Source organism: Paramormyrops kingsleyae, chromosome 19 (genome assembly GCF_048594095.1).
Source record: "Paramormyrops kingsleyae isolate MSU_618 chromosome 19, PKINGS_0.4, whole genome shotgun sequence".
Lineage (NCBI taxonomy): Eukaryota > Metazoa > Chordata > Actinopteri > Osteoglossiformes > Mormyridae > Paramormyrops > Paramormyrops kingsleyae.
Genome location: NC_132815.1, coordinates 300,886 through 319,785, shown reverse-complemented (window position 1 = coordinate 319,785; position 18,900 = coordinate 300,886). Strand labels below are relative to the sequence as shown.

Genomic DNA, 18,900 nt, shown 5'->3' with positions numbered 1-18,900 from the left:
TGGATAGAACTATGCATTCCATTATAAAATGCAGTGTTTTAAGTTTAGTTAATTGACGAAACATAATTCGGTCAAAAAACACACGAAAACAAATGCCTTCTTACCAAATCAGAATTCTGAGATAAATGTGTTTTTTTTCTCCTCCAGGTGGCGAAAACGGGCTTCCATAATTTTGAGACAAACGATAGGACTTTCAGCACATGCTACCTTGCGGATGAGATAAAAGATTTATGGTGGTCGTGCAGAATGTTTTAATACAGTACTAAGTTTTTAAGATTAGGGGACTTGGCGCATCGTCTAAATAGGCGCAAAGTGTAGACCGATGAACCATGGTTTAATATAATGCTACACGTACAATATGCATGAATAAATATAGGCAGATAGAAACAAAGGTCTGACAGTTTCAAAGCTGTGATAACCTGCAGTCCCTCCTCCGTTAAACGTCACGGCACTGGTATAAAATAAAAGGGTAAAAGCGCCTGGAGCCCGAGTCCGAGGCATGTGGCGTTCGCCAAGGGAGAGAAAGTGGTCACCAGCAGCGGGCGATAAGAAAGAGAAAGGAAAAGGCAGCTTTGCGGACCAAGAGGAGACTATAGACGGCGAGGGACGACGTAGAAATGTGAAATGTCAGGGAGCTTGGTGAGGGTTATGAAGGAAGCAGCGTTAACAAAGTTTAATGCGGAGCGGCTATAAGGATGAAGACGAATGTGCTCGGGATACATAGACGGATTGCACAAAAAGGTCACTTTTTCTAATTAAAAATTGAAATAGAAAATGGGCTTTGTTGGAAAACGATTTACCAAATTGAATTAAAAGAAGAGACTAATTTAAAGTTAATAAACGTATAGTTTATATTCTGTTTTCCACTTAATTTTCCCACACCAAGAAGTTTCTTTAGATGGAAGCGCGTTAGTGTCAATCATTGTGAGATTAGTCACCACTGGGGAAACATGCATCTGGGCAAAGCGATCTTCCTTTTACTACTCCTGAACTCCGTGACCATGACCTTCTCGCTGTCCACTTGCGCCACCGTGGACATAGACCACGTTAAGAAGAAGAGAGTGGAGGCAATCAGGGGACAGATTCTGAGCAAGCTGCGGCTGACCAGCCCGCCGCAGCCCCTCGATCCGAGCCAGGTCTCCCTCCAAGTGCTGGCGCTATATAACAGCACGCGAGACCTGCTGGAGGAGCTAGGCAGGGACCGGCAGCAGAGCTGCGGCCAGGACAACACGGAGACTGAGTACTATGCCAAGGAGATATACAGATTCAACATGATTCACGGGCTGCAGGATACTAGTAAGTACATATACATATATTTATTTTTTGTTATTTTTGTCTCCCCCCCCGCCCCACATACTGTACACACACAGACGCACACACACACACACACCTTCAAATAAAACCTTCTCGCCACAGTAAAAATATTGTGTAATGTTTTCAGAATCGTCACCCTCTCTATCACGATCGGTAAGAGATGGCTAATGATTTTCCGAGCGATCTGGGCACTTTACCCAATGTGTCGCTCGGATGCCTGCTTGATCGCTTTGGAAACGGAGGGATAAGGTAACAGAGAAGGGTTACAGTGTGGGGACGGGCTTGTCGATCAAAACATCCGGACCACTCGCAGCTGCTTACTAAAGTATGATATGAACATGCAGGCGGTACAAATATGAAATAGAACAAGCTAAAGCTTTCTTAAGTGATGAATGAAAACAGTTGCGGTACATTATAATCACAATAATAATGATGATGATGATGATAATAATAATAAACCATAGTAAGAAATATTTACACAATTATTTATTTTCTCTTGGATCTCTCTTGTTCTTTTTAGTCTTTTAGTCAGTCGTTTTTAGTTTGTTACACAAGTTAATCTGACAAAATCTTTTCTTCTCCAAGTATTACCACTCTTCAGCGCTCAAAGGCTGTACTGTAGGCTGGCATTTCAGTTTAGTAAAGGCACTAAGTTGCTCTTCCAGAGATTAGCATTAGGAAATTGAACACAGTTGTGGGGTTATATATAAACTGCGTTTTGGCTTAACAAAGGACAAAATGATGCAGCTGACACCTGAGCTGACTGCGGGGGAGGGGTGATATTCTCCAAACTTGACCACTCCACTCCTATTGTTAGGTTATTCTATCATGAGTCATTTTGTTCCTCCCTTTTTCAACAAATCCAGCCCCTCTTTCCAGATGTCCAAGTTTTCCAGAAAATCAAGCCCAGACAGTGTGAGTCGTAGATTCCCTGGATGGGAGCATGAGACGGGCAGGAAATGTTAAAACCTTGGTCTGGTGGCAGCCCCCCCCCCCCGCACCCCATCGGTGAGCAGGTCTTGCCAGCAGACAGCAAGCTCGGAATGGAAGCTCAGCCCTGTCACTGCACAAAGCTGGGGGGGCAGCTGCTGGAGGCCAACCAGTGGCTGGAGTTTGGAGGCCAGTCAGTGTGGAAACTAGAGCCTCCCAATCCATTTCATAGCCAGTGACATTGCAGCCTCAGGATTGCTGTTCTAGGTTAAAACAGGTTGAATAACTTATGGAGTTACAGTCGCTCCTCAGGTCTTAATACAGGGCTATCAGTTTGTAAGAAACACTTCAAATGTTCCACTATGGAATATTTATTTATGTCTAGTTAATGTAGGCCTATATAAGAAAAGATATTTATGAAGAACAGACATTCTAGCTTCTTAGCACCTAAACCCACTGCTGACTGTAGCTGGTGACAGAGGATGTAAATGCGATCCCCTCTGTCTCTGCCATGAAGCTATATTCATGCCACATGCGTGTTGGACCGTGTTCTTCTCTGTGGCAACTACACACTGCGGACATGGTCCATTATGGGCTCAGAAAACAGATCATACATTATAATATTATTTAGTATAAGGAGGAGAGATCAAGCCAGATCCAAATCTGTGACGCAGCACCTCCACATGCCCGTAAAACAGAAGTGGCTTCTTTATTTCTTCGTTATCTTTCTCCCTCAGCCTGTCACTAATAAGCTGCTTGACCTTGGGACAGTAGTCACATCACCTGAAGCCTCCATATCCATTTAGTCATTCATATCCCTCTGCCATGCCTCAGAGCTCTGTCACCGTGGCGATCGTCTCATGCATATTTTCATTTCGCAATGCGTTTTGTATGCTTAGCTCTTTGAATTGGGCCAGTGTCTGGATTGTTCTCTGGGCTTGAGGCTTTTTCATTCTCTCTGTCTGGCTGGACAGCAGGTCTTCGCTTGCTTCAGCAGAATCAAGCTGAGGCGAGATTCTCTGGGATTGTTTGAAAGATTTGGGGCCTCACCAGTTTATTTAAAAAAGGGCTTTTTTATCGTTGAAGTCAGATAGTTCCTTAGGTATTATTATTATTATTAGTAGTAGTAGTAGTAGTATTTGTAGTAGTATTGTGACATATTATTTTATACCTACTGTATGCATATTGCAATGGCAACATGTCCTGTTTGGGATGTGTAACTTCCTATCTTCGGATCCTCAGACCCCACACCCTGTTCACATGGTGCCATCTGCTAGTCTTGTGTACCTATTATTTCAAGTGCATAACTCCCTATGAGCTAAGACATTGGATAATAATGTGGACTCCCGGCCTAGATCTGTTATAGTACCACAGCCATGTTTGGGTGGAGCACTGTCACTAATAATAAGTTAAAAAAAAAGTCCAAGCGATCAACATTGCCCAATATTACTGTGTGTGCATAATCATCTCCAGCTTAGTCCCAATGGGAAGTGGCTCGATTCACTTGGCATTTGTCAGTGTACAATAATGCGAAGGACTGGTGGCTTGTTGGCCTCATTTCTTTCATCAGTAGCTGTCACATCAGCAGGTTGGTGCCCAGCTTCAGCTGGCTCCTGCTCTGCTTAGCGCTTTTCACCTGAGTACTTCAGCTTCCTCTCAGATATTCAGAATATCTAGCTACTGAAGCAGCCTGCTTGTGGGAATACACCTGTGTTTGTGCCCCACCCAGAGTGTTCCTGCAGCCCCCGAGCACCACAGGAGAGGCTCCCAATCATGAAAATCCTTATTACACAAAGAGTGACTCAAAGCAGAGGGATCACGTGATCTTCAGTCTCACATTTACTTCTTAAGTCTCTCCTCAGAGCTCATCTTTTATTAGAATGAAGGCACTTGTGTTTTTGTTTTAATCCTGCACTGCATTAATGTCAGAGACCTAATAGCTTGGGGTGTCACCAGAAAAATAATGTCCCCATGGAGTAAGTGGACACTGCCCGATGGAAATGTGTCCAGCTGCCACTGCCACTGTAACTGAGTCCAACACAAAGTAAAGAAAACTGAGCTGGCTTTCATAAGCCATTCTTGTATACAGAACACTATGCAATTGCATCACGGAGCGCATGTGCTACATTTGTTGCCCATTGTAAATTTACATTGTTTTCGTTTGTAGATGTTCTAGTGATTAGACTCCTGCAGGTCCCATTCCAACTGGGAATATACTGGAGAATTTCAGGTTCAAGCCCAATCCTTAGACCCTGAAATAACCTAAATGATGTCCAACCCATAAAAACTCTGAAAGCATTAACTAAAATTGTGAGAGAGTTAATTTGAACAGAGACCGAGATCTGAACTCTCACAGTTCAATCGATTGTGATGCATATGAAGGAGAGGCACTCTGAATATATTTGGCTGAGAACTCAGACAAAATGATTTGTATTTTCCCTGGACAAAGGAATGTGGGTGACCAGACAGGGAGGAAATGTTAGCAGCTCAGACTGATGGCAGGAGCTCACCATCAGATCCCAGATTCTGGGCCGTAGGAGGGTTCAGCCAGAACCCAGGGCTGGAGGTGTCATCGTTTCTCACTCCGGAAGAGAGAGCAAGGTGTAACATTCAGACTAGAGCCTCACATGCAGGGAGCAGGCCGGGAGCAACTGGAATGCCGTGCTGAAGCCAAAAGCTCCCAGTCAGGTAGCCAGCAGCTCCCAGTCAGGTAACCAGCAGCTCCCAGTCAGGTAGCCAGCAGCTCCCAGTCAGGCACAAGGCGGTGAGAGAAAGCTACCTACTCTCTGGTGATGCCGATGCCTTTGGTGACCATTCTGCTTTAGAACTTCCCAAGAATGTACACACTACTTACAGGTGCAAACAAAGCAGACTTGGACAAAAGAGATGGGAGTCTTATTTCTAAAACCATTAAGTAATGGTTCAGTATGTTTGGAAAACAGCGGTCGGTGTCTGGGGCAGGACTGGGGGCAGGACTGAGGGCAGGGCTGGGGGCAGGACTGGGGGCAGGGCTGGGGGCAGGACTGGGGGCAGGACTGGGGGCAGGGCTGGGGGCAGGACTGGGGGCAGGGCTTGTATTTGGGAGAGCTGCTGATAAATGGATCAGCCGTAAAACGATGTCACCCTGAAACAATCTGCAAGTATCCCTTTTCTGATTTCTTTTCTTCCGCTATGAGGTTGTCATATAAACCACTTCTGTGTTATATTCCCGATTGGCAGATTCAGAAGGGGTTCTCTTATCTTCTGCCATTGCGTGCCCCTGTGTCTCTCTGACTGGAATCTAACTGGCAGTCCATTAGGGAAACTTTCATTTCTTTCCACACAGGCTACCCAGATACTCGTTCAGTCCCTCGTCATCTCCCGCCTTGACTACTGCAACTCGCTCCTAGCGGGTTTACCACTGAGCGTCATTCGTCCCCTCCAACTGATTCAGAATGCAGCTGCTCGGCTTGTTTTCAACCTTCCCAAGTTCTCCCACACCACTCCTTTGCTGCGCTCACTACACTGGCTTCCTGTGGCTGCCCGCATCAGATTCAAAACACTGATGCTCGCATACAAAGCCAAAAATGATCTGGCTCCATCCTACCTAAAAGACCTCATCACACCCCGCACTGCACCACGATCTCTCTGATCTTCCAGCACTGCTCGACTGGTCCCACCACCCCTCAAGGCACAAGGAAGACACATCTCCCGGCTCTTCTCTGTTCTGGCACCAAGTTGGTGGAATGAACTCCCCCTAGATGTCCGAACAGCTGAGTCACTGAATGTCTTCAAAAGACGACTTAAAACACACCTTTTCCAGAAATACCTGAATTAGCACTTCTGGCATTATACTTTCTGGCATTCCTTTAAAAAAAAAAAAAACACTTTTCCAACAGAGTATTAGATGGATGGTATTCATAGCCTTGGTTTTATTGAGCTAGTATCGGGAAAAATTCATTGTAGAGTCTTAAAGCACTTATGTAAGTCGCTCTGGCTAAGGGCGTCTGCCAAATGCTGTAAATGTAAATGGAAACTAAATACTGATTTTTATAAGTAATTTTGACTAACTTTGTAGCGGTGCATGGCTCAGTCGGCTAAGCCTCTGTACTTGTCCTCAGTAAGTCACTGGTTTGAGCCTCAACAGAATAGTCACATGTCTGTGGACCCTTGGGCGAGGCCCTTAACCCCCAGGTCTGGAGGTGCCATAGGCTGGCTGACCTGGTGCTGTGACCCCCCACCCCCAAAGTGTGCTCTTACCTGCACATGTTTCACACTGAGAGCAACATGGGGTAGGAGAAAAGAGAATCTCTCCACAGGGATTAATACAACATATTTCTATTCTATCTATGCACAATGGCCTGAAAATGAAGTAAGCGTGTTACACAGTACATATTTTGTAGTGAGTAATCTACAATATGAAGCGTAGTTGTGAACTTTCTGTAAGGATAGATAACGGTGTTCCTGAAGTCAAAGCTTTTGCAGTTTGAGGAGTTCATATCAGTTACCCCATTTCATGCTTTTTAATCTCAAGCATAAATGCTGTGAAAGGAAGGAGTTTGCAAGGCAGACCCTGTCCCACAGACCATAGGGACAAACGTGGTCTGGTTTGTTTGTGTATCACCACTGAGGTTGATGTTGTACTACAATAGCCTCTGTAATGATGAGACTGAGAAAGTAACTGAGATTGCTGGGAAGCCAGACAGCTTTTCCAGAAAATTCCAGAAGACTCTTTTTCCATGCATACTTAGATAATGCAGCCTCCACTTATGGAGAATTATGAAGATAAGTACAGAAACTGTGAACAAAAAATATTGCTGCTGAAGATTCTAGTTTAAGTTAAACATTAAAAAAAAAAAAAGATTTAAAAGCCTGCAGGTTCTGCTAGCATTGGCAGAGATACAATTAGCAAAAATTTAATTTGAATTTAAATGGTTTTGCTGAAAAGGTATTAACCGTTACCTCAGTGAAATACCCAGCTGTTCAAGTGTCAGATTTGTTTCGCTGTGGGACTGCAATCAGTTTCTATTACATTTATTTAGTTAAATTTAAATCCATATTCCCAGTGAAATCAGAGCTGGATAGATACAAGATGCACAGGTCCCGCATAGTCCTGGAGCATGAGGAACATCTCATCTCCATGGACCGGGAAGCCCTTCATCTCCATCCAGTCTAGTGGACAAGCTCAGTGACAGAGGTCTCTCCTTCAGCTGTTTCTCTGTGGCACTAGCTAATTTTCCAACCATCTTTAAATATCTGAGGATGTTTATACTAAGAGAGGGGGCTAAATTAGTTTGGGGGGAGGGAGTCCACTCAATATTCCCCATCATGGGTGGAGGGGATCGTACTTCAGCTGGAAATATAGAAGTGCATGATCTTTAAGCAGAATCTTTATTATTTGCCAAAGAGCAAATGTACAAGGAATTCTTCATGGTACTGGTGTCAATATCAGTCCAATAAAAAGTGTAGAAAAAGATAAAGATATACAAAATATAAGATAAAAATACACCAAATTGACTACATACAAGAAAACTGCAAAAAAAGGGTGTGCAATGTAACAGTGTATCAAGTTAAAGTGCATCTGTGCATACCTGTACAGTGTGTGTACTGCCTGCAACAGTGGAACTGGGGGAGGTTCTTACTCAGAAGGGTTATGCCATGGTACATAGTACATTCAGTGCATGTAAAAAAGTGCATACACAGCACTTCTGAACAATATACAGTAGAGAGTAAAATCAATATGATATGTAAATACTCATTTTGCAATCTGTGTCTTAACTGCCATGTTTACTCCCATTGCTTCCAGTCTGCTGCACCTGGCTTTTTATTATGAATAAGCCATTTACTGGTCATCAGTTGTAGTTTTGCTACAGCTCAGTCTGTTACGAAAAACTAAAGTGAATTCTAGATTAAGGCTAAACACCTTCGGCAAAATTGTGTGAAACTTCCAAATTCCAGCTGTGATTCACATGCCAGGAAGCACAACAGAGGAAGGCAACTTTTATTACGTGCAGGAATGAAATAAGTGTTATGTGCTGTATAGTTTTATGGCAGAGACATGGACATAATGTATGAAATTATAAAACACTGGGTGAATTGGCCATTAAATCAGAGATGATTTGCCGAAGTGCATAATTCAGAGCAGGTTTCAGGATCTTAGCGTTGTGATGCTGGAAACTGGGAGCTTAATGAGCCAGAGTTTAGCTTTATGCTCCTTATCCCCAAAGGAACCGTATGTCCAAACAGCAAAATTCTATTTACCAAGTCTTCTGTACTTTCCTGGGCACTCGGAAAGGTGATCACAGGGATGCTTTCTGTTAGTTTCATGCCATCCAATAATCAATGCCTTTTTATGTTAATTTCAGCCTTACCACATTACTCAACACTAAGTGCTCCTGACCCACAGTATGGAAAAAAACACTTCAGTTACTGTTTTTCAATTTGGCACAATTCCTTCAGCATGTGTTGCATCATTGGAACAATAGCTTCATTTGACATGGTAATGTGGGTCAGTGGATAGTGACTAAAGGGCCATTTATGTGATAAGCAATAGATCGTCAGAGTTGGTGCATGATCTTTAAATTCAGCATTGATTTTTGTGATATTCATTGATTTAAAGTTAAGTACCACAGATGCCTTACCTCTGAATTCCACTTTCTTCTGTTATAAATGCAACAATAGTTCTTGTTTTTTATCCTTGTTATCTCACCAGTTGAATACATAGGAACAAATTAATTTGTAGGCTCATTTTGTAGTCTCAAAACATGGCATTTGATTTGAAACTTTAACTTATGACTGCTTCAAAGGCAGAACAAGGCCTGTACCTTCCTCTTTGACTTCCAATAATAAGATCAGATGCAAAGCTATACAAAGCAAGATTTCAAGAAGCAAGCAACTACTGTTTTCCAAGTAAGATGAAGCTTAGCGTAAAGTCAGCCTCTTCACCAGTCTCCTCGATAGATACAGGGTATTTCTCTGGAAACACAAATGCCAGATGAAAAAAGCACAGTGTATAGCAGGCTAAGTCTCTGTGTCTGTGATCGGAAGTCCTGGTCTCGGTAGAACAGTCACTGTGGGTCCTTGAATGAGGCCATTAACTCATAGCTGTAGGGGTTCTGCATGTTGGCTAAACCTGTGCTCTTACACCTCCCCCCCCAGCTATGGAAAGCAAGATGGGGTAGACAAAGAGAAGAATTCCAATGTACTTGTGCAAGTGGCAAATAAAGGTTTTATCATTTAGATCATATTTGCAGCTTCAGTAAGGCCAGAGTTCTGCCTGCATTCTCAGGAATGTCTAACGGTTCTGACTGTAATAACCTGTGAAGGCATGTCACACCACAACGCATAAAGCTGCCGTGTGCATATGTACTGGGAGCCAATGGTAGGCTGTGAAATGGTCAATTACAGTTTGATCTTCATCACTCCCACAGATGATCTGCCCCGTTGCCAGAAGAGTGTCACCTCCAGGGTCTTTCGTTTCAATGTTTCCTCCATGGAAAGGAACTCCACCAACCTCTTCCGGGCCGAGTTCCGTGTACTCCGAGTTCCCAATGTCCATGCTCAGAGGAATGAGCAAAGAATCGAGCTGTACCAGGTGGGTGTTCCAGGTGCTTAAACAGAAAGTATGAATAATCCATTACCCCTTATGGAGACCTACTCACAATCTATCTCCCATGCAGTATTCCACTAGGGTAAAGCAAAGGAAGATGCATTGAATTTCAGTAGACAAGATGAAAAGAGCATGTAACCTTTTTGTTTTATCCTATTCTCCTTCACATGCATTGAAGAATTATTGGTTCAAGTGCAGCTATAGATCAGATCGTACCAAAAAGGCAGGTATTATTCTGTCACTATAGACAGTTATGAGTCCAAACGTACCACCATGACTTATGGAGTCCCTCAAGGATCAATTAATCTTTTAACTAATTAACCTCTTAATTAACGTTTTTAAGCTTCCACTTGGCCAAATTCTTAGAGACAGCAAGGTAGTTTATTATTGTTATGTGGATGATGGAGTAAATTGGATTATCGTAATGGTCTCCTAACTGGTCCTCCCCCAAAAGTCCTTCAAACAACTTCAACTCCTTCAAAATGCTGAACCCCAAGAAGATAGGACACATTACTGCAGTTCTCCGATCCTTACACTGGCTCCCTGTCTCCTACTGAATCGATTGCAACGTGCTACTTATGGTCTACAAATCACTAAATGGTTTAGCCCCAAATTATATTGCTGATATCTTTGAAGAATATAAGCCTGGTAGGTCTCTTAGATCTTTAGCGACTGGTCACCTAGTAACTAAAGAAACAAATCAGGGTGAGATGGCACTTTCGTTTCGCTGCCAAATGCTGGAACCTACTTCTAGTGAACATTAAAATGCCCCAAATGTTACAACTTAGTTTTAAGCCCTTAATGAAAATGTTTTATTTTCTACTACTTTCAGATAGTAGATACAGCTGGCACTTCTGCACTTTTAATATTTCTTTAAAAATGTTTTATGTTATTTTAATTGTTAATAATCTTTAAGTTTTATATTTATTTATATGCATTTACTTATGTGTATTTTTACTTTATGCACTTTGAATGACCTTTGTGTATGAAAATGCACTACACAAATAAATGTGACCCGACTTACTGAATATGGAAGAAATGACAGGCAGTAAATAGTAATATTTGAATGACAACAATATACAATTTGTCTTTTTGCTCATAGCAGAATGGACACAAAGTACTATTTGCTCAGAGGTGTTTATGTTAGGGAGCTTAAATTGATCACATGGAAAAAGGAATCTACCTGCTTAGATCTTGGATTCAATTCAAATATATATATATATATATTTAATATAGTGCATTTTACAACAGAATCACCTCAAGGTGCTTTACATGGGTGTGTTGAGATACAGTGTAACATCATAAAGAGAGAACAGTACAAAAACAGGGAAACTGAAAGTCAAAGAAATGATCATCTGCACAAAATTTTGGTGATGGAAGGAACTTAATACTAGACCTGGCAGCAATAACAGCAGCAGTTCACTGTCAGTCTATCCTGTACTAACCCTAACCCTAACCCTAACCCTATCCTGTACTAACCCTAACCCTAACCCTATCCTGTACTAACCCTAACCCTATCCTGTACTAACCCTAACCCTAACCCTATCCTGTACTAACCCTAACCCTAACCCTATCCTGTACTAACCCTAACCCTAACCCTATCCTGTACTAACCCTAACCCTAACCCTATCCTGTACTAACCCTAACCCTAACCCTATCCTGTACTAACCCTAACCCTAACCCTATCCTGTACTAACCCTAACCCTAACCCTATCCTGTACTAACCCTAACCCTAACCCTAACCCTATCCTGTACTAACCCTAACCCTAACCCTATACTGGTCCTGGTTATACATGTAGAATTCATGTCTGCAGGTTGTTTATGATGCGGGTGTTTTCTTTGGAGGTCTGGAGGTACTGTGAAGGTATTATGAAGGACCCTTAATTAAATCTGATCATTCTGCTCCTTTTAGTGAAATCTACAGGTAGAGTGCGTCATTTTGGTCAGTTAATACTTATCTGTACAGTTTTGCGGGATGGCTGAGGGACTTCGGTGCTCAGTCATCACTTGTGGGCAGCTAAGGAAACATCTCTGCTGTAAGCCTGCTGTGATTCCTCTCATTTCAGGGGAAAAAACTGAGTGAGACACATAGATCGGGGTGATTTTCTACTGCTGTTAACTCATATGGAGAGTGCATCTGGCAGCAACATGAAAGAATGAGCTATCAGTATCTCTAAACATATTTTCCACTAGGGCAAAGCAAAGGATTGCATGTACTGCATTGCATGTAGAAGCTTCAAGAAAGGGTGATGCTGTGAGCTTTTCTGTTCTGGTTTAATTGATATGTATACAACTACAGTGTATGCAGAAAGTGCTTCTTCTGTACCACTTTCAGATCACTGTGTTGTTTCTCTCGTAATGCAGATCCTAAAGCCAGATGAGCATATTGCTAAGCAGCGCTACATCGGGGGCAAGAACGTGCTGACCAAGGGCACCCCAGAGTGGGTCTCCTTCGACGTGACTGCGACATTGCGGCAGTGGCTGAAACATCGAGGTGCGTGGAGTGTCTCTCATGAGTGCTCATGTAAAATGGATCAAATCATTCATCTTAGATTACTATGTGTTATAACACCCATCATATTTACTGGTATAACTAGGGGAGTGTTTTGTGGAAATTTTATTAAACTATTTGAGAAAGACTGTCATTTTTTGCCCCTAAATCAAAACCAGAAAGCAGTTGGGGTGGAAATGTGAGTGTTCTCCCATGATGCTCAGAGCTCCTATTTCCCTCCAGAAACCAACCTGGGCCTGGAGATCAGTGTCCACTGCCCCTGCAACACTTTAGACCCCAACGGCAACATCATCAAGAATGTGAAGGAAGCACTTGATGTCAAATTCAAAGGTCAGACAAAGCAGATAGTAAATGAGGGATCTGTCAGCCCTCCAGCCCCTAGCAATCAGCAAACAGTTTCTTCTTCTTTTACTGTTATTCATGGGGTAATAAGTGAGGGATGATAAGGAAAACAGAAAAGCACATGTTGCTTTGATATCAGGGCTTTTCTGAGGTGTTCATTTATCATCAATCAAAATGTATTAAACTAAGGAAGCATACATTTTTCCAAAACTGTCCAAAAAGAATTTGTGTTGTACCAGGACTGGCCATCGGTGAGCCTCTCTGGTGAGGGCGGGTCTTTCTACCCCAACCCTGGCATTATATAGCCGTTATACCAGGGCTGGCCATCAGTGGGCCTCTCTGGTGAGGGCGGGTCTTTCTACCCCAACCCTGGCATTATATAGCCGTTATACCAGGGCTGGCCATCAGTGGGCCTCTCTGGTGAGGGCGGGTCTTTCTACCCCAACCCTGGCATTATATAGCCGTTATACCAGGGCTGGCCATCAGTGGGCCTCTCTGGTGAGGGCGGGTCTTTCTACCCCAACCCTGGCATTATATAGCCGTTATACCAGGGCTGGCCATCGGTGGGCCTCTCTGGTGAGTGCGGGTCTTTCTACCCCAACCCTGGCATTATATAGCCGTTATACCAGGGCTGGCCAGCCCGTTGGTCGATCTCATCTGGTTCCAGGTCAATTGCAGGAGATTAATGGATCATGCTGAATACCATTGGACCTCACCCCCCTGCCGGCAGCAAAATGTACCAAGGGAGACCCTCGCCCCTCAGTCAGTGGCAAATTCCCAAGTTGCTTTATGCTGCCGATCCGCCCCTGGTATAAACAGCACTCCATATTTTATATTCCAAAGGGAGGCCCCCACCCTGGTCAGTGGCAAATTCCTGAGCTACTTTATGTTGCTGATCCACCCCTGGTATAAACAGTAGTCTGTATTCCGTTTTCCGAAGGTCTTGCAGAGCTCTTACAAATCTGCAGAGTTACAAGCAGTTTGAAGCCTTTTCACTTGCTGCTCTACTAGGGCAGCCCTGTGCCCTGCTGAGGCCTTGCTGCTTGCCCCTGGATCACTGAGGCTTCTCCGCCACATCTCTCTCCCTTCCTGGCAGGGTCACCCATGCCGATGAGCGGAGGGGTTGGCCACAGGTGGCTTTGAGTGAGTGCGTGTGAGTGAGTGTGGCACACAAATCCCCAGAAAAACAGATGGCTCTACAAAACATATATTTTTTTTGCACTATTTCCCTATTTACTGATACTGCCAAAACTGCTTGTTTTTTGCCAAATTTGATCTATTATGATGTCTGCTGGGTTGTGGCTTGAAGTCAATTGTTGCATTAAAGTGAAATCATGGTTCCTAAAGTTTCCCCAAAGAGAAATGTGGTTCTGTGTGGAGAGTGCGGCAGCCATGAACCTCTCTGCTGTCACACAGGGGTAGAGGTCGACTACGATGAGCATAGTGACCTGGGCCAGCCAAAGCGGTCCAAAGAGCAGAACTCACCCCACCTGATCCTCATGATGCTGCCCCCCCACCGCCTGGACAGCCGGTCCTCATTGCGCAGGGGCAAGCGCGCCCTGGACACCAGCTACTGTTTCTCGTAAGCAGACACACTGCATGCTTAATATTCCGGTTTTATTTTCATCTTCTTGTTTAGCCACACATACACCAGCATTACACAGTTTTTGCAGGTTGAAATATCAAGTGCCTTAATGGACCATTGAGTGTAATCACTGGATGTGGCATGTAGACACCTTATAAAGATAAATGGAGATGAAGATAAAAACTCCACACTAAATGAGGGAACTGAACAGGGTCTGAACCACGGGCATCATGCAAGCATGACCAAGTCACGAGTGACATCATGCAAGTCGAGACTTCTTTATTGTACTGTTTCTGTGTCGGCCCATAAATCTAGCATCAGCACCCCCACGTCATAGTCAAATTAGCAAGAATTATTATGCACCTGGTCCCACAGGTCTGTCAAGTTTATGCGCTCAGCCGTGGCACTTGGGAGCCTTCAATGATCACCAAAAGTCACACAAGAATGTAAATATGGTTGCTAGCTTTTACGGCAGAAAGGAGACACTCGAAAAACAGTACATCTGCGCTTTTGAATTTCATTGTTTTATTTCTCTTCTTGTCTGCAGGAATTACGAGGAGAACTGTTGTGTACGATCCCTCTACATAGATTTTCGCCAAGACCTGGACTGGAAGTGGATACACGAGCCCAAGGGCTACTACGCCAACTTCTGCTCTGGTCCCTGCCCCTACCTCCGGAGTGCCGACAGCACTCACAGCACGGTCAGAACTCCAGGGGGCCTTTCACAAATCCCCAAGCATGCATACACTGTACTTATCTCTTTCAGTATTTCTGCTTGCTAATTTACACCAAAGCTAACATGTCATCGATCACCAGGTTATCGTTTCACGCCAGCTCATGCTAACGTTTCTCATGCCTGTTGGCTTACGTGAGTAAGTTAGTGCAAGTGAATGTAACAGGAGTTTTATTGCATCTTCCAATCCAGTTAAGTGAGTTTACACAAACCATTGTAGCAGAAGCACATGGAATACATTTCCCATGAAAAACAACATGAAGAGCAGAAGTCGTATTCCAGTCTATTGGGTTAACAAAAATCATACATTTTGTTTCTGCATTTTGCTTCCTAGTAATAGCCTCTGAAATGTAGGTTACGGATAATACAAGGTACAGCCATCCATCTATTTTCTCACCACTTATGCTCAGGATTGTGGATGAGGTCCAGTTATTGAAGCAAAAACTTCAATAAACCTCACTATGTCCACTAGACATCAGAGGTGGACATTTCATGTCCATAAAGTAAATGTCCAGTCCAGTACTCTTTGACTTTGATTCTTTATACTCAATTGGCTGTAACAAAATCTTAGTCTGGAGTTTTACTTTATAGACTTGAATTGTCCGGCTCTACTGGACATACAGAAGAGCCCCTGATTCTGTAAAGCTTCACATGTGTAAATGAGCTCTTGTGTTGGTGATGCCCTTGCAGCTGCTGAGCCTGTACAGCACCCTGAACCCCGAGGCTTCAGCCTCACCCTGCTGTGTGCCCCATGAGCTGGAGCCCCTCACCATCCTCTACTACCTGGGCCGGACGCCCAAGGTGGAGCAGCTCTCCAACATGATCGTCAGATCCTGCAAGTGCAGCTGAGGGCACTGGTCCCACTGCAAGATGAATACCTCAACATGCCGCCTCCCCACCCCAAGCTCTCACTCTTCCCAACACTATCTATTAGGCGTAGCACCCCACCTCTGACCTTAAGGACGACACATCGCCAGCTGCTCCGCTCACACACGGACCTCCCTGCCCAGGTGCTCGGGTCCTCAGTGAGAAATCAGCATGAGGATTTGTCCCCAACTCACAAATCCTCATTCTCAAAGTTTTCTTTTTTTACAGTTGCCGAGTATTATAACTGTACTTTATTCCTTTGGACAAACTCTGGGCATTTACTACAAAAAAATCAGAAAAATGGAGGGAAAATGTTTGCACCACCCTGCTCAGCAGAGCTGCTGGATTACGAGCATTGCTGTGGTCGTAAGAAGAGAAGATCTTTCGAGGAGCACCCCCAGGGCTGACTCTACACGAAGGGGCGAAGGTGACTGTTCTTCGACCAAAGTGTGGTACAGCCATGGGAAAATTGTTTTTCTGGGAGCGCTGACTTAAAGCCTGTGTGTGCAGAGGGGTTCATCATACTGGAAACCACCAGCACTGTGTAATCCAAGAGCCAAACACTGTTCATCTGCGAGGTTATCCGGTGGACTCTAATAGTCTTAGGAAAAAATGCAACATGCTGGAAAAAAGACATTTGTTGAAACACAATCAAAACTGTATATGTTGTCATTGTTGAGTTTACCTCTGTTGTAACAGATTTTTTAGGGATTTTTAGTTAATAAATAAAAGCTGGCGTATACTGTTGTACAATTTATGTCACCTTGTGAACGTTTCACTTTTCCAAATTGTTTTTTGTCGCTATTACCCCAGAAAACACTTTTTATATTAAAAACTGATCTTTGACACATTGCTGTGACATTTTTTCCATCACTGGTTAAACTAGGGCCACAGAGGGAGGCTAACCAGAGAAAGCTGGGATTTGAACCCACAACCTTGGAACAGTGAGGCTACAGACAGAGCTCCCCACTGAGCCGGCCACATACTCTGGCACTGGAAGAGCATCAGCTCAAACTGCCACAGCTTACGGGATCCTGTAGTTATATCAGCATGTTTACCAGAACAGGGCCGCAAACCCATGAGGGATTAATGCCAATCACAATCCACTGTTTTTTGAAAGGAAAAAGAACGTATATGAAGTTGTTAAAGTGTATGCTACAGGGACAGAGTGTATACTACAGGGACGGAGTGTATACCACAGGGATAGAGTGTATAATACAGGGACAGAGTGTATACTACAGGGACGGAGTGTATACTACAGGGACAGAGTGTATACTACAGGGACGGAGTGTATACTACAGGGACAGACTGTATACTACAGGGACAAAGTGTATACTACAGGGACAAAGTGTCTGCTACAGGGACAAAGTGTATACTACAGGGATACTACATTATATTACAGCAAACACAAATATAAAATAAAGAAGACATGGTACAGTATTACAGCAGCAATAGAATGACAGACTAAGCTCGAAATTTAGATTTTATTTTGTTAATGAATCCTACATTGTTATGTCTTTAAGCTTTCAAATTTGTTGGTTTTGATAGTGTCTTGGATGGAGATCTCAATAAAAGATTTTCAACATAATAACACTTTTCATTAAATATGATGATTGTACAGCAGTAAACAAAAGATGCTGATGTGAAAAGCAGAATCATTCGGCATATAAGCGTGACGCATACATTGGCATGGTAGGGGCGGCACACAGGCCCAAACACGGGGTCCTTCGCCTGCCAGAGTGTCTTTCAAAGCTGCTTTATTGGAGGTTCAGGGAGTTCACAACATACTCTGCCTCAGGCTTTACCCAGAGGGCTGAGTGGCTGCTGGCCGGGGCCTGTCATCAAGTTAGTTGACAAGCAGAGGGGGAGCAGGGTCAGCCAGCCGGGCGGCAGCCCTCATTGGGCTCCGACGGGGGGGGCGTCACACGGGGTTCACCAGTGCTGCTCCACAGGGGCTCCAGGTCAGGCGAGATTTAAACACACTATCGAAAGGTCTGGGAAGTCTGCTTACCTGCTGTTGTTTCTGTTCATTAAGGATAAATGTGTTCCGTAAGAACATAAAGATCACAGAAGTGTAATTTTTGCTGCTTGTCTGAGTGCTGAAAGAGGAAGGCCCTTTTTTCCAGGAGTCTCACATCTCACACAGCTGCCTCTCTTTGCTCCCCATACGCTGAGCTGGCCCAGCGCCAGAGGAATCCCGGTCTGGACAGGCTGCTAATGTTTGTGCTCCCAAACAGTGTCCCCTTTCATAGGCCTTCCTGGGCCCTGTTTGTTTTTCAGCGCAGCCGGAGAGAACAGCAGCTGCCTGGCCTCTGATCAGCTGCACATCCCTGCATTTCCCAGGTATGCTTTAAGGCCATCATTAGCTGGGATCATTTGCTTTATATTCTTGGCAGATTTATTTATGGCAAATTATGCTGGTTAAAGGTCAGGTTTTAAATACTTTTCCTTTAAATACCTTTTAAGTGTACAACATGAATATCTTATGGTTTGGGAAAAAAAGTTTACGTATTTATGCATCTTTTTTGCAATGACCAATTGAATTTTAAATATAACTTTAAATATTTCACTTGTCTATATTATTGGATTAGTGCACAATACAGCATTTATTATTCTGTGTACCCTGGCATGATAACAGAGATGAAACTTGTTTTAATGAAAAGTGCATTATAAATAAAATTTATTATTATTATTATTAACACCGTCATTATTGTTTTCTTTTAACCTCATTTTAAATAAATGTTTGATGCCAGAAAAGTAAACACTGCATGTATATCAGGAAGCAGGTATGAGATAAGACCAGATAAGTTAGATACATCAGCTATGCTTGATGTCGTGAATTGGGAATTTTGTGAATTTATAGATTAATGCATTCATCTTTTCTCCTGTCTTGTTGAGCTTTGGCAGGACGGAGCCCAGCCTACCTGTTTCACAAATGACCTTCAGTCAGTACTTCTGTCTTTCCCCTAATCTGAGCTGGGCCCCACACAGTAGGACTCTGTTCCTTGTGGTGGATCCAAGCGCCGTGT

The 18,900-nt window shown here is 43.6% G+C and overlaps 1 protein-coding gene across 1 annotated transcript; it reads left to right on the top strand.

Annotated features, from left to right (window-relative positions):
• The first annotated feature begins 467 nt into the window (after positions 1-467).
• On the top strand, positions 468-16,721 carry LOC111844437 (transforming growth factor beta-3 proprotein-like). The gene is made up of 7 exons (XM_023812910.2): positions 468-1,296; positions 9,654-9,817; positions 12,197-12,326; positions 12,567-12,674; positions 14,103-14,268; positions 14,819-14,972; positions 15,695-16,721. The coding sequence occupies exons 1-7, from the start codon at positions 951-953 to the stop codon at positions 15,851-15,853; spliced, it is 1,227 nt and encodes a 408-aa protein (XP_023668678.1). The 5' UTR covers positions 468-950; the 3' UTR covers positions 15,854-16,721.
• The last annotated feature ends 2,179 nt before the right edge of the window (positions 16,722-18,900 follow it).